A 22458-nucleotide genomic window follows, 5' to 3' on the forward strand; every position below is an offset into this window, starting at 1 on the left:
ACCAGAGTTCGCCGGCGTCCCGCATTGGAAGACTCGGGAGCCCTCCCCTGCTGAGATCTTAGTGGCCCGGAGGCCGTACGCCCCGCCTCAGTAACGGTGCCGAGATGAAATCGGCTCTCTGGTTGGCCGAGCTTGGCTCTGCCTCCGCTCCCATTGGCCGGCCCCGGGGGGGCTTGGGCAAACCCTGCTCTTGCCCCAGTGAAAGAGGCAAGGCACGCCCTTCATGCTTCTAATTGGAAGACTTTCTACAGTCCCTACTGGTCTCTACTCTCTATTGGCTAAAATTCTCCGCAACGCCCCTCCTCCCTACCCCGGTCCAATTGGTAGTGCTTTCTCTCAAGAGTTTGTGTTTGGCTGTTGGTTCCATCTTAACCCCGCCCATTAATTCTACTTTAGGGCTCGGCAGCCCTGGGAGGAGCTTACTCTATGACCACGCCTCGGTGGTGTTAGTCACACCTCTAAAGTTTCTCCAGCTCCTCCTCTTCATTCCTGTTCTTTCGGGATCAGCCATTCCTATTGGTTACAGGCCCCATCGGTCGATAGAAAACGGGCGGCGATTGGTAAGGGGGTGGGCTCTGCTTCCCGGCGGGGTCCTGCGGAGTTGGCGGAGGCTCCTCAGGGGACTAGGGGGACCGATCTGCGTAGAAGCGGGTGGCAGGGAAGAGGGGAGGAGATCTCTGAGTGGGAAGCGGAGCTGGGGGCCTGAGACCCGTCGCGTCAGAGCCAGGTAAAGGCTCCTTCCCTCTCCCCTGTCCTCTTCCCGGCCGCAGGGCTGGAGCCCTGACTGAACAAACCCGGGCTGGGGCGGGAAGGAGAGGGCGCGGATGCTGCTTGCGGCATCGCCTAGCCGTGCCGCCCGGAATCACTCAGACCCCCCTCCCCCTCGACCCTCTCCAAATCTTCCAGTACAGCCCATAATACTTCTCAAGACTGCGTCTCTCTGCCCTTCACCGCACAGTTTCGGGCTCTGCCCTGGGACTATGCCGCCGCGCAGCAGGCACCCAGCCCCCTCCCGAAGTGCTCTGCACACAGGCAGCCTGGGTCTACCTTTGGGCAACCGTCGTTGGCATCGCCCGTAACCATCGGCTTATCCTCTTCCCCTGTCTCCAAGCCCTGGCAGACAGCCGGGTTACAGCCCAGGACCCAGAGGATGGTTGTTCCGCGCTGCTTCCGGGGCTTTTTGCCTGTCCCAGCCCCCGGCCCTCCTGCAATGGTGCCTTTCAAGCACTCGCGTTCCTAGACCCATGGCGGATCCCCCAAGTTGCTAATATCCTTACGTTCAAGGTAACATCGTGGCCACGGTAGTCCCCTCATCACCCCTCACGCCTTCCCCGAGGTAATCCTCCCTTTGCCCTCTCCCCGCCAGCAAACGTGTGCAGAAGCTCGGGTTATCTATCCCCGGCTCCCATGCAGCCTCTGGACCCCACCTCACACCCCCCTCCCCGCTTCCTGCCCGCCTGAACCACCACGCCGCCCGGGCTCCCTCTTCCTCCCGCGCGGGAAGTGGGAGACACCAGCGGGAACCCTCCCCCCAGCCCCCCCACCGCCCTCCTCCTGACGCGGAGACGGAAAGGGGCGACCTAGGAGGGAGGGTCGCCGGTGCCGCACGGTGGGGAGCTGGACTCCCGACTCTGCGCTCCCGCTGCTTCCCTCCCGCCTCCCGGGCCTGGGCCAGGGCAGGATTTCCTCAGGCACCTCCTGGTGCGAAGGGTCGGGACTGCGACCCTACCGACCCTCTCGACGCCCTTCGCCACTCCTCCCCCCCCCCCCGCCCCCAGCCTGGGTCTGGGGATCTCTGGGCATGGGTGACAAAAAATATTGGGGGTGTCATTTAAGAGTCACTCTCGTCCATGACTTGCGGGAGGCGGCGGCTGCCTTCCGTCCCCCGCCCCTGGGTTTTCCCGACTCAGACCCTCGCCTCTAACCCGTTTCCTGCTTCTGCCGACCACATTGTTTTCCTGGATGTAACCCGTGCGGAGCAGGCTTTTTCCTGCAGGTCTCACCCCCCTCAACATTTTGCTGCCAAGAGAAGCTAGTAACCAAAAACAAAACAACTGGGAGGAGGGGCGGGAGGGGAAGAAAAGTTGTGCCCGGGTGGCTTGTCCCTCCCTGGCTTTGATCCCTTTTGATGTCCCGGGAGTTGCCCCAGCCGTGGGTCAGGGGACGCGTCGGAGCCACTGCCGAGAGTGCTCCCTTCGGCTGGCCGCTGCCCAGCGCTGGCGGGGCTCGGAGGCCGCCGAGGTGCCGCAGTCCCCGCCCGGAGCCCCGCTTTCCCGCCGCAGTCCCCACCCGAAGCCCGCGCAGGCGGCTGCTCCAAAGTGTTTTCTTCCAGCCTTAAAACAAAATCCGGAGGGAGCTTCCTTCCTCCGCACCTCGCCGCGCCGGGCTCTGTGGGCCGGGCGGCGTTTGGCCGAGATGAATGGGCCCAGGCCGGGCTTGGAACGACATCCCCTACCCCACCCCCGCCTTGATTAGGATCTGCGCCGGGGCTGATCGCCCCCTCCCCTTTTCCCTGCATTTACAGGCAAGTGAACCGGAGCAAACGACTTCCGATCCAGTCTGCGCTGCTGCGGCTCCCGTTTGGGATTTGATTTGCAGCATCTTCGAGCCTGTGCAACAAAAAACCGCGAAGCACGCCCAGCCCTCCCCCGGCACCCTTTTACGCACCCACTCCCTCCCGGGGACACAGCTGGGCGCGTCCACACCCCCGCACCCCCACACCATGTTGTGCGGAAGGACTTCCACTCCCTGCCTGTGTCGTTGATGTCAGACCCCAGGCCAGCCTCCGGGCGCTGCAGTTCTCCCGGCTAATGCTGAGGCTGCGGCTCGGGCTCTAGCACAGGAACCAGCCGCCGCCGCGCCCGGCCCCAGCGCCCACCGTCTGCATGTGCCCGCCGTAGCCTTCTGCTGAGCCCGCAGCCCGCGCTCCCCGGAGCGCTGGAGACCACCGCGGGGGGCCCCTTCTGCCCTTGGGAGAAGCGGTCTTGGAGGTATTGATTTCGGTGGTTGGATTTTTCCCGTGGATCTATCAATTCACAATTTGAATTTGGAAGAAAGAAGGAAAACATGACGTCTCCGGCCAAATTCAAAAAGGATAAGGAGATCATAGCAGAGTACGATACTCAGGTCAAAGGTAAGGGCTTTGAAAAATAGCATAATGCATAAGCTCCGTGGACCATTGAGGCATGTATTTCCACCCTGATGTGCAGGATGTTCATTTCTTTGGGTGGAGCAGGTGGGGGCAGGCTGAGCCCAGAGGTGGTTTCCAAAGGTGGGTTTGAGCCTCCGAGGGATGGGCTGTGCCAGGGGCCAAGGGCTCTGGAAAGGAATTTTCAGAGTGGGCTTTGGGTTTGTTCCTCTAGGGCTGGCCCTTATTTTGGCGGCCTTTCCCCCCAGGCTAGATAGGATGGGGGAGGGGCGGGAGGTTCTTGGAGAGAGAAAGGCGGCAATTTGCCTCTGGGTGTCTGGGTCAGGTTTCCTTGAAGGACAACTGAAATCTGACAGGTGTTTGGGAATTTATTTCCAAGGTTGAAGAGGAGTCCTCGTAGAGAAAGGCAACCTTGAGGAGGTATACCATTTGAGGAGCCCCCCCCCCGCCCCGCGGGGTTTTTTTTTTTTTCCTGCTGCACTATATCAAAAGGTGACATTTGCCATGGCATCAGACACAAAGTCTGTAGCCACCTTGGGTGCACCTTGTACCTATCTGGTCTCTGGTTGCCCTGCATTCAGTCAAGAGATGGGAGAACAGAAAGAATAAGGTCATTTCACACCCCGCCTCCGCCCTCACCTAAACATGAATGGAGTTGAGATGTTAGGGTTGCTGGGTGGTGCTGGTTCTGGAGAATGGGAAGACATAATTGTTTAACCCTTCTGTGTGGTCACCCTCTGCTCCAGAAAGCATGCTTTTAAAGGCCCACTTCCGTCTGCCAAAATGTGAAGGGTAAAGCAAAATGTGGACCTGGAGAAACCGAGTGACCCTGTCTGCACATCTGGTTGACTAGCTGACCTGGCACATGAATCAGAACCTCTTCCCAGATAACCTTTTTCAAGCAGTCATCCCCATAAGAGGGGCCCCTGCCTGTTAAAGCACCCCAGGATGTGTTTGTGCAGGGCACTGTTCCTTCCTGGCCAGTCACTGGAAAGAGCCATGTGCTCTAGTCCATTGAGACTTCAGCTGGGGAGTGGGAGAGGTGGGTGGCCTTGAATGTTACACCACATGGTTGGAGCTCTGGGTTTTCCTTTGTTTCAGAGTACAGAGGGAGGGGCCCCTCCTTCTTTCCCTGCACCAATGCAAGGAGACCTTTTCCTATCATAGAGGACTTGGGAAGGGCCATGTCTCCTTTCTAATGATTGCCCGGGGTGGGGATAGTGTAGAGCTTGAAATGGGCAGCTGCCTTATCTCCTGGAAGGTTGGAATGTAGTTTGAAGTCCCCATTTTGCCTGTAGGGTCTTTTTAATGTCATCAGCTTGGTCATTGCTGGAGGTGCCCTGAGGGACCTTCTATCCACTGGGCTGCAAATATTGGTGGGTTTATTACAGAGATTGGGGAGTTGATTGATTGATAGCTTCAGTTGAACAGGGATTGGGAGAGGTGTGGTTGTGAGTTATAATTGAGGTCTTGGCCTCTTGTCACTGTTCATAATCTGGGCCTGTTTTTGTAAACAATAGGCCACTGGCCTCTGTGTCCTGTACAGATGCACTGTATTCTGCTCCTAGAACTCCCCTTGCCATTTTAACCAGATATGTCATTCTATTTTTTCACGTATCCTATTCTTAACTGTTGCCATAGGCAGTGTTAATAACTTTGACTTTCCCGATTTCTCTCCAGAAGCACGCCATTTGACTAAGGTGCAAAGTGATTTTACGTGTTTATTTTTTGAAAGGTTCAGGGATGATAGGTGTTAATAGAACCTTGTCTGAGGATTCCTATTGGTAAAAGATTACTCACGAGTGTTTCAAAATTAAACACTTGTGTATTTACAAACATTGCTCATTGAGATGATGTAATGCAGTTGGCTATTTGGGGTTTCTCATCAACCTTGCTGCAAGCAGGAGACAGTCTTGCTTTGCTCTGATATTTTCCATTGATACCCTTCAGGATCATAGAATTTTATAGGTGGCTGAGCATGACGTCTTACTCGGAGAAGGTGCCTGATAAAAAGCTGATTTAAATGATTTAGTCCCTCATTTTATAGCTGAGAAGAGTACAGAGAAATTAAGAGGCTTGTCCAAGGTCACACAGCTAGGTGGTGGTAGTTCTAAAACTAGAAGCAGGTTACTGACTTCCAATTCTCTATTTTATTCTATTCCTATTTAATATGAAACGTCATCCGACAGAGTAGGAAAAAAGAAATCCTTAAGAAGCCAAATCTGTCAACGGATAATAGTAGCAATAGGAATAATAATAGATTACATTTTGGGAGCTCGTGATGTTCTAGCCTGTGCCAAGTGCTTTACCTGAATTGTCTGGTTTAATTCACACATCAACCGGGGAGGTAGATATTATCTCACCCCTACATTCACTCCGTGAAGAAACAGGTTTAGAGAGGGTAAGAAGCCTTCCCAAGGTCATCCCGCCAAACCCTGGTAGCCTGACTCCATTCCTTTATTTATCAGCTGTTTCTTTAGTGCTTTTTGTGTGTTCTAGGGACTGGCGGTACCACAGTGGACAAGACAAAGACCCCTCCTTTGTTGAGCTTCCGTTCTAGAACCTGGGTTCTTCGTGCAAAGAGCTTAGAGATTGGAGACAAAGGACCCGGGTTTCTATGTTGGCTCTGCTCCCCCACTAGGTAGAAGCCTTTGGTCAGAATTTCAGTTTTTTAATGTGTTACATGAGTCTGGGGTGCTGTTGGTGTTCTCTTACAGATGCCAAGATAAAAAAGAAAATTGCTCTTTTGGTCTGGTGGCTAAGAGCACAGCTTTTTGAGTTCAAGGGACTCAGGTTTAGAATCTCAGTTCGGTCACTTGCTCACCTTGGGCAAGTTCTGTTACTTATCTGAGCCTTAGTTTCCTAACTGGAAAATAGGCAAAGTAGTATATGTTTCCGAAGGTAGTCATGAGGAGTCAGTGAGATACTATATAAAAACTATTTAGCATGGTACCTGGCACTTTTAAGCACTCGCTGGTAGCACGGTCTAGTCCTCTGTCAGTGAGCATTGGGCTGACCATAAGGCTACCCTGCCCGTTCCCTCCCCGAGTGCCAGCTGTTAAATGATAGGAGCCAAGTCTGGGAATGAAACAGGAGTCTGGTTTAGGTTCATTCTTTCAGCAGTGGTGAAAGGTATCTTGGATCACTTAAACCCTATGGACCTCAGTTTCCCTTTCTGTAAAACGAACAGCTAAACTGTCTAAGTATTGGCCACTGTCATCCCGTTTGTCTCTGATCAGAATTCTGGGTTTTTGCCTTTCAGTCAGAATGCTTGAATTAAATGGATTCTCAATGGACTCTGTGGGACCTTGTCTATCCTGTGCCTTTGGCCTCCCTTTAAACCACCTGCTTGCATGTGCCCTGAAGGGCTTCTGAAGCTGCGCCCCCAACCTTACCCCAGCCTGGTTTTATAAGGGGTGTGCCTCCTTAGTCAGCCCGTCGAGTAGCTGCCTTCTTAAAAACCATCATTGTTTCTGGTTTGTGGGTGTTCAGATTCCTTTGAAAGTTCATGCCTCTCAATGTCTGACTCGAAAGCAATAATATTCTTCATGCTTTTACATGGCTCTTTCTAATTAGTGAAACACTTTCATATACGTGAATCTCTGGAAATTCTTGACAACCCTGGTCTGGTCCATGGTCATAGCCTGAGGCCTTTTGGCCTGAGCCTGTTAGCTTCTTTTGGGATTGGAGCAGCAAAAGGTGGTCAAGTGCAAGGCATGGTTAGTGGAGGTGATAATCTGGGTGATATTTGGGTGGCTTCACATCACTGCCGAGTCTCCCGGCTACTAGCTATTGTCCTTTCCTTATTCAGGGGCCCCTGTCCTTTCCCCTCTCCATACCTTGAGTTTCTATAGTGCCTCAGACAGCTTGAGATTGACAGTTAATGCAAATATTCCAGAATCCTCTGAAACAGAGTGGCACTGTGTACTGAGCAGTGAAATTTTCTTTCTTGAGAACATTGGGGGTCTTGTCCTTTTTTTTTTTTTTCCCCTAATGTCTTAGAAGAGCAGTATGTGTGCACCACAGAGCTGAAACATGAAATTCTGTAATTTCCATCTGGAACATTTTGATAGAAAAGCCCCAGGCCTTTGCCTGCAACAGTTTAACCCTTTTAGGACCCTTTCAGGGCAGGAGATGAAATTTAAAACTACACATACTGCGTGTGCATACACACTTGGGAATGTGGATTGCTGGTATTTAAACAAGCTTATTCCCCTGGGAGGCCTGAGCAGTTCTCCACTCATGCCAACGAAGGTCTTCTCCAAAGCTTCTTTCCTCCCAACCCCCCACTCCCCAAGGGAGCTTTAAATATAATCAGTTTGTGAAAAGCTGCAGTAAAACATCTTCATGGAATCCCCAAGCAGATGCTCTCCTCTTCCTGCGAGGTGATCGAAGGCTTCTCTTCCCTTGCTCAGGGAAAATAGGACTCTGCAGTAAGCTGAGCTCCTGGAAGAAAATAAAGCCCTTGGAAAAAGGAAGTACTCTGTATCTCAGAGTTGAAAGCTCTGGAGGAAGGTGGTGGGCAAGGAGCTGGGGGTGCCATGGAAAGCCCTGGGCAAAGCAGCGGGGGTGAGACACGTGTGTGGGGAGCCCTTTTGCAATTTCAGGCATCGTCTTAGGGAATGAGAACAGAAATATCTTTGGAGAAGCCCATCTGGCAGTGATGGCCACATCATCATGCACCACACAGGTTGAAAGCCAGGACAAGGCCCAGTCATTGCTCTGCTACGAAGTTTACGGTCAGACCTGGCCCTGATATGTAGGGTCCACACCCTTTTCAAATCAGCAGGTGCCCAGCTCTTGACTCATATACTCCCATATCACTCCAGATAAACATGGGCCGCCAGTGGTACTTAGAGAGTTCTTCTGCCGGAAGAGAAGTTTTCTTCACAGGGATCATGCTTATCCTATACCCTAGGCCACCAACAGCTTTGTTAAGAAAGCATTATGTCAGGTTGTAGGGAAAAAGAAGTCAATATGCAGATTTCTACCGGTAATAAAATTCAAGTCAACAGTTTTAACTTGGTGTCAGCTATAGAATTGGCCTTTTGGGAAAGTTACCTCAGAAGTTGTTTGATTTAAATATAAATAATGAGAGCACTTGAAAACATTTTTTTAAGAATTACAAAATAACACCTTTACTGATTTTACAATAATGTGTAGGAAGTTTCATCTCTCTGATTGTGGGAGAATACACACAACATAAAATTTACCATGTGAACCATTCTTCTGTGTACAGTGCAGGGGCAGTTAGAACATTCCCATTGGGCAAATCAGCACCACTGTCCATTTCTAGAACTCTTTGTATTTTGCAGAGTTGGAACTCTGTACCCATTAAATGTACCCTCTCACCCCCACCCTGTGTTTCTGACTGCTTTAGGTACCACAGATAAGTGGAATCATACCGTGTTTGCCCTTTCATGACTGGCTTCTTTCACTTGGCATAATGTCCTCAAGGCTCATCCATGTTGTAGCATTTCGTTTGTCAGATTTTTCTTCCTTTTTAAGGCCTTTGCATATGTCCGGCACATTCTGTTTATCTGTTCATCTTTCTGTGGACACTTGGGTGGTGTCTACCTTTTAGCTATTGCAAATACTGCTGCTAGGAACAGTATGATGCATCTCTATTTAAAAACCATGTCCTCTATACCTAAGTATTTATAAGCCTGTATATACATTTCTATATAATCACCTGTCCTGATAAATCTTTAGAGTTAAGATTTAAATATACAGGTTCATATTTTCATATTCTGAATATGTATTTATGCTCATAATATGAATATTATATATGGATAACAATTTTTTATGTTTTAATATTACATTAGAATTACTAAACTTTTATCGTATTATATTTTTAACAGCTTTAAGGTTTAATGGACATGTGATAAACCATACATGTTTGAGGGGTCCATTGGATAAGTTTTGGTATCTGTTGTATACCCATGAAACCAGCACAATCAAGAGAAGTGAGCATAACCATTATCACCAAGAGTGTCTTCATTGTAATATGTGGTTAAATGAGTAATATAGGGGCACCTGGGTGGCTCAGTCGGTTAAGCATCCGACTTTGGCTCAGGTCAGATCTCACGGTTTGTGGGTTCGAGCCGTGCATCAGGCTCTGTGCTGACAGCTCAGAGCCTATAACCTGTTTCGGATTCTGTGTCTCCCTCTCTCTCTGCCCCTCCCCGACTCATGCTCTGTCTCTTTCTGTCTCAGAAATAAACTATAAAAAAATTTTTACATGAGTAATATAATAACCACAGTATAGAAATGACATTAACTTAAAAATAAGTAAAAGCTAGGTATCACCAAGTTTAAAATATTAATAAATAAATGATGATCCAAGTGACCCAGATTGGTTCCTGGAAATGTTATTTAGCCTTAATGAATAAAGACAGTCTCCGAGAGAAGTTGGGTTAATAATTGTGCCTCAGCCATTACTATGTGTTTAGGGGAGAAGACACAGGATAGGGAGAGAGAAAAGGGAAAAATCTTGGACACGGTGGGCATTGACAGGTGACAGTATCTCTGTTTCCCAAAGTCCTTGCTTGAACCAGTCCCTAGGGCCTCACACAACTTCTGAAGGAGTCACAAGTGAGCCAGATGCCAAGGGGAGGGGCTGGGGGCTCCCTGGGAGATCTGCTCAGAACGCTATGAATATGGCTTATTTCCTCTCATGATTGATTCCCTGCTGAAAAGAGACCAACTTCCCAGGTGAACATTAACTTGGTCCTCAATCAGTCTCAATTTTATCCTTTCAACCCTATTTCTCGTTTTACTGTAAGAGGACTGGAGGCCTATCTGGACTGTTTGCCATTGTTTAAACACATCTACTGTTAGCTAATGTTTTGCAGTTTGCGGCTTACTGTGTAGTATGTGTTATGCTAAATGCTTGACATAGATTATTCCTAATCCTCGCACCAGCTCTAGGAGGAATATATTGCTGTTATCCCATTTTGCTGATGAATAAAATGAGGGCAGGTGATTCGGTGGCTTGCCCAGGGGCTGCCGCAGGGGAAGGATGGGACGGAAGTTAGAACCTCGGCTGTCGACCAGAGTCTGAGCCTGAGTGCTGTTTCTGGGGTGCCCTCTCTCCTTGCCCGGCCCCCCAGCTTCACCTACTGAAATCTCACTTGCATACTGGGTGCCTTCCTTGGTCACTCTGACTAGAAACGATCCTTCTGTCTGATTGACACACACCACACTGTGGCATTCAACTTGTACTTCCTTAAGTTCTAAATGTGTGTCTTTCGGCCTTCTCTCTTCTTCTAGCCTTCAGTGGGAATGTTGTGAAGGTGTGTAGTGCAATGCCAAGAACCCAGGCTTTGGAGCCAACCCTCAGTGGGAACCTTGTCAACATCACCTCCTTGCCCTATGGCCTTGCTTGGGTTACTCAACTTCTCCTCTAAGCATCCTCTCCTGTAATGAAGAGATAACAAGACATACCTGGCTGGTTTACTGTTAATGTGTGTCAGGTGTATGGCAAACAGTAAGTGCTAAAGAAGTAGCTCTTACTGTGGGGCACGCTTCAGATAGGAGCGTGTCTGGGAATGTATTGTAGCCTACATGGTGGCTCTTATTATGGAATATAATAATGAGTGCATAAATACTGCAAATAATTTTTTAAAAATATTTATTTATTTGTTTTTGAGACAGGTAGCATGAGCGGGGAGGGGCAGAGAGAGAGGGAGACAGAATCCCAAGCAGGCTCCGTGGTATCACCACATAACCCGATGTGGGACTCAAACCCACAAGTTGTGAGATCATGATCTGAGCCCAAACCAAGAGTCAGTTGCTTAACCAAATGAGCCACCCAGGCACCCCAACTGCGAATTTTTTAAAAATAGGCTCTTAGTTTGACCTTGACATCATCTTATACAATATCACCAAGGTGACTTTTTTAAAAACACTATTATGCTAAGATCATAGCATAGGAGACTGATTACACCCATCACTTCTCCCTTACACCGCTCGCATTTTATACCATCACAAAGCTGATTTGTCTCTAGTTTTCTTGCCATATTATATTATTACATCCTTCTTGCTTTATGCATGCTATGTCCTCTCTTTGGAATGGATCCCTTTCCTTGAACCTGGACGACTCAGTCATCCTTTAAAAGCCAGCTCAGATGACACCACCTCCAGGAAGTCATCCCTGCTTGTCCCATCTCCCTGCACGGTGATCCTGTGCAGGATCCCAAGTGGAATTCCTCAGCGTCTCCCATTGCTTTCTGCACCCTGTTAATCAACACACCCTTAGCATTTCCTCAGCAGTGTCCTGGTGCTTACTTGTATTACTGCATTCATTATATTACATTGTAATCTCTTTGTTTACATCTTTTTATTTACAGCTCACTGAGCACCTTGGGAACAGACTTCTCTTTTATTCACTTCCATGTGTCCAGCTTCTGGCACAAAGAAGCACTAAAAAATGCTCATAAATAGAACTGAATGTTTTCTGAGTTGAGATTGGATGTGACCGTGCCATGCTTCTGTGTTTCTCCCCTTACTCCAATAAAAAGCCTTCTCCTTATGTTAATGTTATTTGAAATTCAAAGTGGATCAAACATGGTGAATATTGCCATTATGCAAGGACAAGTACACACCGAATGGCATGTGGAGGCTTCTCAGTGGGGGGGTGTTTTCCCCTATTTACTACCCCCTCTACCCTCTTTAAAATCACTGCACTAGAGCTATAATTGAGTTGATCAAATTTCTTCAATCATGTCTCTTTCCTTGGAAACCAAGAAAAATATTAACTCTGAAATTCCAGAGTGTAAAACAAAAGTGTTTCCGTGATTAAAGCAAAACAAGTTCTACGTTTGTCCAGAATTTATTCATCATTTTAAACAAAACAGATATTTGAAGTCTAAAGTTGAGAAAATTGAGGCCTATTTTATTATTTTTTAAATTAAAAAATTTTTTAATGTTTATTCATTTTTAAGAGACAGAGATAGAGAGACAGAGCATGAGTGGGGGAGGGGCAGAGACTGAGAGGGAGACAGAATTGGAAGCAGGCTTCAGGCTCAGAGCTGACAGCACAGAGCCCAACACGGGGCTTGAACTTGCAGGGCTCAACCTCATGGACCATGAGATCATGACCTGAGCTAAAGTCAGAGACTTAACCAACTGAGCCACCCAGGCACCCCTAGTTGAGGTCTATTTTAAAACTGAGTAGGAGCGCCTGGGTGGCTCAGTCAATTAAGCTTCTGGCTTTGGCTCAGGTCATGATCTCATGGTTCGTGGGTTCGAGCCCCGCGTTGCGCTCTGTGCTGACAGCTAGCTCAGAGCCTGGAGCCTGCTTCGGATTCTTTATCTCCCTCTTTCTCTGACCCTCCACTGCTCACGCTGTATCTCTCTCTCTCAGAAATAAATAAAAACATTTAAAAAAATTAAAAAACAAAATGAGTAGACTTAGTAAAGGGACTGTTGTGATACTTTCTTGAAGTACGGGTTTGGAGAGAGCTTTCAGCTCCTTCAAAGCCACTGTATGATCTGCAGAAAGTGGGGAGGAAAGGGACAAACAGGGAGACTCTCCTTTCTCGTTTTTCAAGTCATTTGGTATTCAGTAGCCTTGACCTTATTTATACATTGTGAATGAGTGGTTCTGAACTTGAAATATATCTTCGTGAGGAAGGGAAAACAGCTGGGAGTGCACCTCCTCCATTTCTGTGGGTATTTTAGGATGCCATCTGCTACGGAGAAGGCAGTCTTTTAAAATGAACTTTTCTTCTAAAAATGCACTAATCGGGGGACAGGTGACCCAAAAGACATTATAAAAGTTGGGACCTTGTCTTTGCTGTCTGACCCCAGATCCTGTATCTCAAATCAGAGCTTGGTGGGTAGAGTCTAAGCTCCCTGGAGAAGGTGACCTCACCAGCCACGGGAGTCTGGGTGGCCAGGGCTCAGCAGGAAGACAAGGCACAGAAAACAAAGGGATCCAAGAGCATGAGCTGGCCAAGACACGCCATGCCATAAGCTCTAAGAAATACATCCTGTTTCTGCAGAATTGGCAACAGTTTCTCCAAACATTGGAATCCTTTAGAGATCTGTTCCCTTTCCACTGGTCTTTCTGTTGTGTTTTTATTGATTGATTGACTGGGGTGGAGGGTATTGAGCCAGATTTTGTCAGATGAGTAGGCTGCTCTTTGGGGAGGCATCCTGGCTGAGGTACCTGTTTTGGAGCAATATGCCTTTTGGGCCATAACAAATTGAACTACAGGATTCTACGTGCGAGAAATGGTTCCCAGGGAAAGAATGCCATTTGGAGGCATGAAGCTTGGGTTTTAGTTTGGCTTTGCCATTTACCACTGTGATTTTGGGGGTAACTCACCTCAGGTCTCAAGATCCCCGGTGTCCTTGTTTGTAAACTGGGAACAACAGTTCTTGGTCCTGGCTAACGATGATGATGGTGGTGCCAGGCATTTACCGAGTGCTTCTTACATTTAAGCTCTAAGCGCTTTACATATATTAACTCATGAATCTCCCAACAGCCCCACAAGGTAGCTGTTTTTATGATCCCCACTTCTCAGATGAGGTGCAGGGAGGCTAAATAACTTACTCCAATGCACACAGCTGGTACGTGATGGAGACCGTATGAACCCAGGCTGACTTAGCACTGTTTTAGTTGATCTCATTTCCTAGTATCATGATGTGCAAAGAGTTTGAACAGTGTTCTGAATGTCTTCCTGGTACACACCTACTTGACCTCCCTCGGCCTTGGTTTTTCTCACCTAGGAAATTAGGGCTTGAATTAGAAAATTTCTAATGCCCTTCCAGCTTTCATGGTTATTATTCCTGCTTATTTAAGATAATGAAGATGGCAGTTTTACCCCTCTGAAGCGGGCACACTCGTGAGAACGAAAAACCATTACAGTCTCTGAACTTCACTCTCCCCAGTGTCAGAGCTTGCTGTGTCTGCCTGGCTGCTGCACACGGATGCGGCAATGAGGGGACACAGGGGGTGGCCAAGCAGCAGCTGGCCTGGAGGGCAGTTGAAGTGATATGTGTTCAGGTCAGGTGCACATAGGAAGATGTGCCTCGCACTTGGGACATCAAGGGGGAGGAAGGGATGGTGACTCCTGGCCTGGCGGTGGACCTGTGACCAGATTACTAGGGACAATAACTGCTTTAATCAGGATAAATATATTAAACCTTGGACTTCCCGTGAGCTCAGAGGCTTACATACAGAGTGAGAACGTTCTGTGCTGTCACTGGTGTGGATGGCCTTCCTGGACCATGTTGGTGGGCCAGAGGGGGAGCTTGTGTGAGCCTTGGTATCACAGGCATGTACATTGCTGTGTGCAGTGCTTGAATGACAAGAAACAAAGAAAAAGGAAGTTGGGTGATTGTCTTTCGTTACAATTTAAGAAATAGGGAAGTGAGAGGCTTTTAATCCCTGACATCAGGGCTGGGATGGACAAGGGGGAGGCTGTGGATGTGTGGAATGGGAGTAGGGTTGATCTAGACATCTGGGCCGCGGGGGAAGTGACTTCAGGCTCTCCTGGCTGTAGGATGGCCTCTTGCGTCTTACACCCCTCTTCATGTGTCAGGCCCTCTGTCGACTCAGGGATTCGTGTGTGGACTGTGATGAGGTATGCTGTAACGCGGAGTTGAAGTGTTTTCACATTTGTGTTTGTTTTCTTTTCCCCTAATGAATAGACTAAGAAACAGTGTGTTGTTTTTAAACGAGGACTATTAATGATAACGACAGCATGTGCAAAAGATCATTCGTAGGGAGGCAGGGACGGTTGAAGGGTAATGGAGGGCCAGCTGCATAACGTTGGACAAGGCCTTCCACCTTTGGTATTCCCATCTGCTCAGCTGGAAAGTAGAAAGATGGATTACTGGTTCTTTGCTTCATTGTTCTTAGGACCTGTGGCCTAACACCGGCCATTATAGAGTGAAGTGCCGCATGGAGTTTCCATGTTAATTTTTGTCCCGAGGGAAGGATAGAAACCAGAGAATGGATACCGTAGATTCTTCCTACTCATCTCTCCTACTCCTGGTTTCAAGTTTCATCTTTAAACGGCATAATAGGCTTTGTGTGTTAGTCGTTGTTGGAGTCAGTTGTGTTGTATCTCTTGATCTCTCTTATTTATTCAGTGATTTCAGGTGATATAAGTTATCTCAACTCTTTGCTGTCAGCAAATTTCAACGAAACATCGAAGCGTTTCGGGTAGGTGGTGCCGGCTGCTTTGATTCATGAGGTTCGTGGTCTTGATATTTTAAGGCCAGTAACAACACAATTTGAAAACACCTCGTAGCCCCTGAAACTTCAGTAGCACCCCCACTGCCAAAGCCTGAAAGCGATTGGTGCCACTTCTTTCTAAGAGTAGATGTGTGCGTGTGAGCTCTTATTTGCTCTCTTGACCGGGAAGCAACACTGCTGGTCCAGAAATGCCAGCTCTTCTGAAGTCAGCAGCAAAAAGAGTTAATCATTATCTAGGTAGAAACAGAAACCTCCCAAGTTTTTAACCTTCCGTGGCCTCACATATCTCCTCCTTACTGCTCCTAGAAGACCAGGCACTCACAGGCACAAGCGTGTATGCGGATGCGCGCATGCACACACACGCTCTCTATCTCTCTCTCTCTGTCTCTCTTTCTCACACACACACAGACACACACACACACAGACACACACACACACACAGCTTAATGTAAAATGATCTCATGTTTATGAGAGCTGGGATTACTTGGGAGGGACATTTGTGTTCTGTAGGCTCAGTGGCATGATGTGGAAGCAGGCCTCTTTGGCCCGTGGAGATTGCAGATAAGAGTGTGATATGTAATTGAGTAAGAATTTGAAAAATTATCCGATAACATTAGGAGCGGCAAAGCACCCGCTTTTTTGTTTTGATTTTGTTCTCCGTCTTGCTTCCTTTCTTTGCTCAAAAACTATTTGGAGGAGGAGTAAGGAGCTAGCATGGTTTTTAGGGTGTGGGAACCCCTTCCCCACCCCATGAACCAAATATGTTTGCCCAGGCAGAGAGTGTGAGGTTTCTGAGAGATCTTGACAGATCATTTAGTACATCCTTCTGCCCTCGGGCAATTCTTCAGACTAATCATTTCTGGAAAAGGGCTGTCAGCTAACCTTTAAAATCTTTTCCAGAAGAGTACACCACAGCCTACCTTCCCATGGTGCTCCAGTGACCCAGGCTATAAATGGTCAATTCCTTCATTTGTAGAGCTTGAAACAGGGTAGAAAAAGTAGGCTTGATGAATTGAACTCATATTTTCGCTACTGCTGCCACACCCCCTGTACAGACCTTTGCTTCTTTTGGGTTCCCAGGCTTGGGGAAGGAAGAGGTAAATTACCAATGCTCTTGAGGCGTTGGCCCAGACTTCTGGGGTGTTCTTCTTCCCAGTCTCCTCCCCTACTCACTTCTCCCAGTGTTGGGATCCTTTGTATTAAACACAGAAATCATGAACCAGTTTAAGCGAGCATCCCTTTATTTAGCACCTACGATATGCTTGGCTTTGGGCTAGGTCGTAGGCATACAGAGATACAGAGCAAGTTTTCCGCTTTCAGGGAGCATCAGCATATTCAAAGAGATGGGCAGACTGCACAGGTGCAGTGAAGGACCTCACTCAGAGGAGAGAAGGGTCTGACAGTGAGGGAGGGACATGAGGCTGGTTGAGGTGGAAGATGGTGAGTGCGCCTAGTGTTTACAGCACACCTGGCAGTCTCTTAATCTAATCTAACCACTGAATGGTGCGACAACAGGGCAGGGGGATTTTAGGCCTTTTCAAATGTTTTGGTCCTTTTTGAAAAATTTCATTTACTTTGAGACAATTACTCATTCACATGCAATTGGAAGAAATAATAGATTACACATACCCTTTACTTAGTTTCCCTGGATGGTTAGAATCTTTCAGAACTATAGTACAATGTCACAACCAGGATCTTGACACTGATACAATCAAAATACTGAGAAGCCCCTTTACTACCAGCATCCCTCATGTTGACCGTTATTTATTTTATTTTATTTTGTTTGTTTGTTTATTTATTTTGAGAGAGAATACATGGGAGAAGGGCAGAGGGAAGGGAGAGAGAGAATCTTAAGCAGCCTCCACACCCAGCGCAGAGCCTGGCATAGGGCTCTGTCTTACAACTGTGAGAGCATGACCTGAGTTGAAATCAAGAAGTCGGACACTTAACTGACTAAGCCACTCAAGCACCCATCATATTGACCTTTTATGGTTTTGTCCCTCCATTATCCTCTCACCTCACCTACCTTAATCCTTAGTCCTTAACTCCTGGAGCCACCAATCTCTTCTCATGTCTATAGTCTTGTCATTTCCAGAATATCTTATACGTGGAATCATACAGCATGTAGCCTTTTAGGATTGGCTTTTTCTCACTCAGCATAATTCTCTGGCAATCTGTCCAGGTTGTTGCGTGTATCATTAGTTCCTTCCTTTTTATTACTGAATAGTGTCCCATAATGGGGGTGTACGTTGGTTTACTAACCGTTTACCGATTGAAGGACAGTTGGGGTATTTCTAGTTTGGGGTGATTATGAATAAAGCTGCTGTGAACATTCATATACAGATTTTTGTCTGAACATGTATTTTTTTTTAAAAGTAGAGGCAGTTAAAAATTTTGTTTAATGTTTATTTATTTTTGAGAGACAGAGAGAGACAGAGCATAAGCAGGGGAAGGGCAGAGAGGGAGGGAGACAGAATCTGAAACAGGCTCCACGCTCTGAGCTGTCAGCACAGAGCCCGATGAGGGGCTTGAACCCACAAATGGCAAGATCATGACCTGAGCTGAAGTCAGATGCTTAAATGATTGCACCACCCAGGTGTTCCTAAAAGTAGAGGCAGTTTTGACTCTGTGTGTGTGTGTGTGTGTGTGTGTGTGTGTTTAATGTTTATTTATTTTTGTGCAGGGTGCAGGGGAGAGCAGGGAGAAGGAGAGAGAGAGAGAGCAAGCCCCAAGCAGGCTCTGTCAGCACAGAGCCCAACACGGGGCTTGAACCCACAAATTGTGAGATCATGACCTGAGCCGAAACCAGGAGTTGGTCGCTTAACTGGCTGAGCCACCCAGGTGCCCCAGTTTTGTGTGTTGTTTTTTTTTAAATGAAAAGATTATGGATTAAAAGGTGGAAAAGCTAGGTTTTGCTTCTAACTCAGAAGTGCTGTATGTTTCCCTGAAGTTATCATCTGCCTTCTTGAGTCTTGATCTCCTTGTCAATAAAATGTTACACTATATGTTTTGCCTCCATCCCAGTGTTGTTGTATAGATAAATCGAGATATCTGATAACACATGTTATAAATGATAATAAAATATAAACATATATAGGTGGGAGGAGACGTCACCTCACTGTGTTTCTGTCCTTTAAGCTCTGGGAGAATATGAGCCGGGGCCTTACCCAGAGCAGTTCTTGAACTGCAATCTAGAAGAGGCTCCTTGAGGTTGTTTTTCTTTTTCTTATTATTGCTGAGTAGCTGTTCCTTTTATATCCTGGTTACCCATCCTTTGTTGGTGATACGGGTTGTACATACCTGTCCCAGGGTTGCCTTATCTTTTCACTTTTTATCAGATTCTCTATGTTGAAGAAATTTTGTTGTAAGTTGCATCTATCTAGCTTCTGTTTTGTTGTTTGGACTTTTCTTTCTTTCTTTCCCTTTCCCCCCCGCCCCCCACACAACCTTTTCTATCCTGAAATTACAAGAATATTCACCTGTATTTTTTTTCTAAAGGTTTTCTTCTCCCATCTCTGTGTTGAGTAAATGAAGCGTTTATTTTTGTCACTGGTATGAGGTGGGGACCTAACTTTATTTTATATTCCATATGGCTAACTGTTCTAGTTTCTCTTACTGAAAGGGTCCTTCTTTTTCCCCATTGATTTGTAGTGTCACATTTGTGTCTATGTCGAGTCCGCAAGTACCTGTGGACAAGATGTGCCCTCCATGATGCTATAGTGGGGTTAACCCTGTACCACCTGGGATGAGAACTTTTTTCACTGACAGACATTTTCCTAAGGTTAGAAATTACAATTTTAGTGAATTATGTTTTGAAAAGTTTCCAGAGACACCCGGGGGTCTTCTCTCTCATCTTGGGTTGGACACATCGATACCACCTGCGGAAGCCAGGACCTAGGAGTGAAGGGAGCATGTGTTTGTCACCATTAAATGAATGTATTGTCAGTGGTTCCAAATATATCTCCTCTGCCACAAATAATTGTTATATAGGTTCTGTGACAGATTTAGAGGTAACTAGAGTCTGGTCTATATCCTCTGCAATCTTATAAACCGGTGGAGAAAAACAGCCAACGTATATGAAAAGTAACAATTAAAAAAAAAAACACAACAACTAACCCAAGGCAATACAAGAAGTGACATCAGCCAGTGGATGACTGCAAATGAGTAATGTTGATAAGAACTTAAGGAATTCAGAGATGGAGAGGTGTGGGCCACAGTGAATAAGACCTTGACTTACGGAGTAGGCTTTGGCCAACTCCAGAGTGGGAGGGGAGAACAGAGGCAGTGTGTGTGCCTCCCTCAGCCGAGTTCCCACAGCCCCCACAGCGGCCGCCGCTCCTGCATCACTTCCTACACCGTAATACAAGGATGGTTTTATCCCTCCTCACTCCTGCCTCCAGCCCCTTTCCTCAGACCCAAGCTCCCTGCCAGGCAGCCTTTCATTTCACCTTCCCGGTGTCCAGCTCTGTGTCTGCGTGTCCTCGGCACCCTGTGAACGTTTGCTGAGTGAGTGAGCAGACTCTGGCCGGAGCAGAGGAGCAGGATGGGGCTGGATGGTTTTGGATGACCTTGTTGCGGAGTCTCTGGCTCTGCGCTGAGGCAGTGGAGAACAGGGGGGCAGTCGGACTGAAGAGTGCCCTGATGAAGCTGTGTTTCAGAGAGGCTCCTCGGTTGTGCCAGACTGGCCAGGGAGGCCTGCCCCTGCCCACACAGCATACACTGGTGTGTGCCGGGCCCCCGTGGTGGGTGCTGCCAATACGTTGCTAAATGTGACCAATTTTTAGAGCCACAAGTGAGGGAAGCATGAGTCTCCAGTAACTGAACTAGAAAGCTTTGTGCAGGCCCTTAATCCAAGGTGACTGGTGACCTGTGGTAGAGTGGTGACTAAGGCCCAGGTCACCACTGGGTTTGACTCCCAAATCAGCTTGTTCCTTTACCCTTGGTACACGCTTGGCCACACAATAGTCACGAGGGGACGGGGTGCTGAGCCGCAGAGATGGGTGTGGGAGCCAGGGGCGAGGTGGGAGTCGGTACGCCCGGCATTCTGAGCTGGGAACACAGGGACAATGATGGTGGCAATGACAGAATGAAAGATGTTGCACTTGGCCAGGGAATGAGGGTGATTTTAGACTCCTGAATTTGAGATGACAGTTCCATTCAAGGAGGAATTTCATCAGGTAAGTGACAGTGCCATCCCATCCCCGCTTCCCCCCTTCATTAAATCTGTCATTTTCCTTTCTTCTAAATTGGGAATGTTGCACAGCAACTGTGAAATCGGTGACACCTCGCGTACACGCCAAATACCTGACCTCGTTTGCAGCTCTCTTACATTTCAGCTGGAGAAATGTTCCCCCCTTCCAGGGGATTTGGTGTTTGGGTTTGGGAATTCATAGCATTTTCTTTTCCCACACCCTGTAGGGGAGAGCACTGGCTAAACCAGGAAAGGAAAAATCTGAGTCCTGAGCCTCTCTGCTCTGCTGATGAACATGTCTCCCTCTCTGAGACTTGGTCAGTCGGAGACTCAGCCTGCGAATTACAGAAAAGTCAATCCAAGCCCCCCTCTACTCCCCTCCCCTCCACCGCACGCCCCCACCACCCCCCTAGCTCCCATGGTTGACAAAGAACTAGCTAATGAACAAGTTATTTTAAAAGCATCCCAGGGAGTGTGGGAGAGGCTGAGTTCAGCAGAACAGGACCGGGTGGTGCTGGTGCTGTTTCGAGGTGTGGAGGCAGGAGTGGCTAATCGCCTTAATTTGAATCACTTTGGGATGGCAAGATGGTTCTCAGATAGAGTTTGATTGGACATTGTGATGTGGGATTTGTTGAGGGAGGGGATCAAGCTAAAGCTATTTATAGGCAAATATATATTTTAGGTATTGCCAGTGGAACTGAATGTTTTCGGTCATCACCTCCATCCAACGGCTTTGGATTTTTTGTGTTACTTCTATTCTAAACAGGATGGCCTGTGATTTACTTTCATCCAATGTGTTGGATCCAAGGAGACTCTGGAAGTTATTGTCCTCCTTTTTATTTATTTTTAATTTATAAAAAATGTTTGTTTTTGAGACAGAGAGAGGCAAAGCATGAGTGGGGGAAGGTCAGAGAGAGAGGGAGACACAGAATCTGAAAGAGGCTCCAGGCTCTGAGCTGGCTGTCAGCACAGAGCCCGACGCGGGGCTTGAACCCACAAACTGCGAGATCATGACCTGAGCCGAAGTCGGATGCTCCACTGACTGAGCCACCCAGGCACCAACCCCCCCCACCTTTTTTTTTTTTTTTTTTCTTTCTAAGTAACAGAGAGCATAGGTGGTTGTCTTGGGAATTTTAAGGCACGGTTTGGTAGAACGAAACATCCAACTGGAGGTGGGAAGGCTTGAGTGCCAAATGCAGCCCTGACGCTTGCCATTAACTGCATGGCCCTGCGTAGTTCCCTAACCTCTCCCGGCCTCAGCTTCTTCAGATAAAAGATGACCATATAGTACTTATAACTAGGGGTTGCTGTGTTGATTAAATGAAACAATCATTTCATAAATGCTTTGTAAATTACACAGCCCAAACAAATATAAACTAAGATTTTATTTGCTGTGACAGAAGAAGGTGGACATTCTCTTGGAGTTTGTTTAATGGGACTTGACCTACATAACGTTGACGCAAGGATGTTTGTTGAAGTGAATCACCTGTTGCTTTCTGGGCTGTACTTGAAAGGACATGCCATGCTTTGGTGAGCCTTTTCAGTGCCACCCCAAGTTCAGGTTGCTCTTACACAATTTGGGCGAGATTTACATGCACACATTCTTCCCCCTTGGCAACAAAACAGTGATTTGGGCAGGGTAGGCATCAGGAAAGTGACTTAGCCAGCAAATATGTGATTAATAACATAGATTTGGCCTAAGTGTTAGTGGGAGCCTCTGTATACGGATGGGTAAACGACAAATAGCAAGTCTGCCAAGTAGCGCATGTTGCAGAACGTACTGGGCTCTGTTTATGCTGGAAGCCTACTGTGCCATTGCCGTAGTCAGTATCAAACTAAAGAAATTCATACCCATTGACCATTTGCACTTATTGATGTGTACATCTTTCTCGCCTGCTAAACCGTGAG

At 47.4% G+C, this 22458-nt stretch overlaps 1 protein-coding gene across 9 annotated transcripts in view; it reads left to right on the forward strand.

Moving 5' to 3' along the window:
- The first annotated feature begins 582 nt into the window (after positions 1-582).
- SRGAP2 (SLIT-ROBO Rho GTPase activating protein 2) overlaps positions 583-22458 on the forward strand; it is a 237768-nt gene continuing 215892 nt past the window's right edge. For 5 of the 9 annotated variants that reach the window (XM_039227559.1, XM_039227561.1, XM_039227560.1 and 2 more), the window contains exons 1-2: positions 586-727; positions 2525-3133. In XM_039227559.1, coding sequence (XP_039083490.1) covers positions 3067-3133 — 67 coding nt within the window. In that variant the 5' untranslated portion in view covers positions 586-727; positions 2525-3066. Of the gene's footprint in view, positions 728-2524; positions 3134-22458 lie in introns of all 9 variants that reach the window. The other 4 variants (XM_039227565.1, XM_039227567.1, XM_039227569.1 and 1 more) reach the window with 3 other exon arrangements.

Source organism: Hyaena hyaena, unplaced genomic scaffold (genome assembly GCF_003009895.1).
Source record: "Hyaena hyaena isolate Hyena2069 unplaced genomic scaffold, ASM300989v1 scaffold_28, whole genome shotgun sequence".
NCBI classification, from domain to species: Eukaryota; Metazoa; Chordata; class Mammalia; order Carnivora; family Hyaenidae; genus Hyaena; species Hyaena hyaena.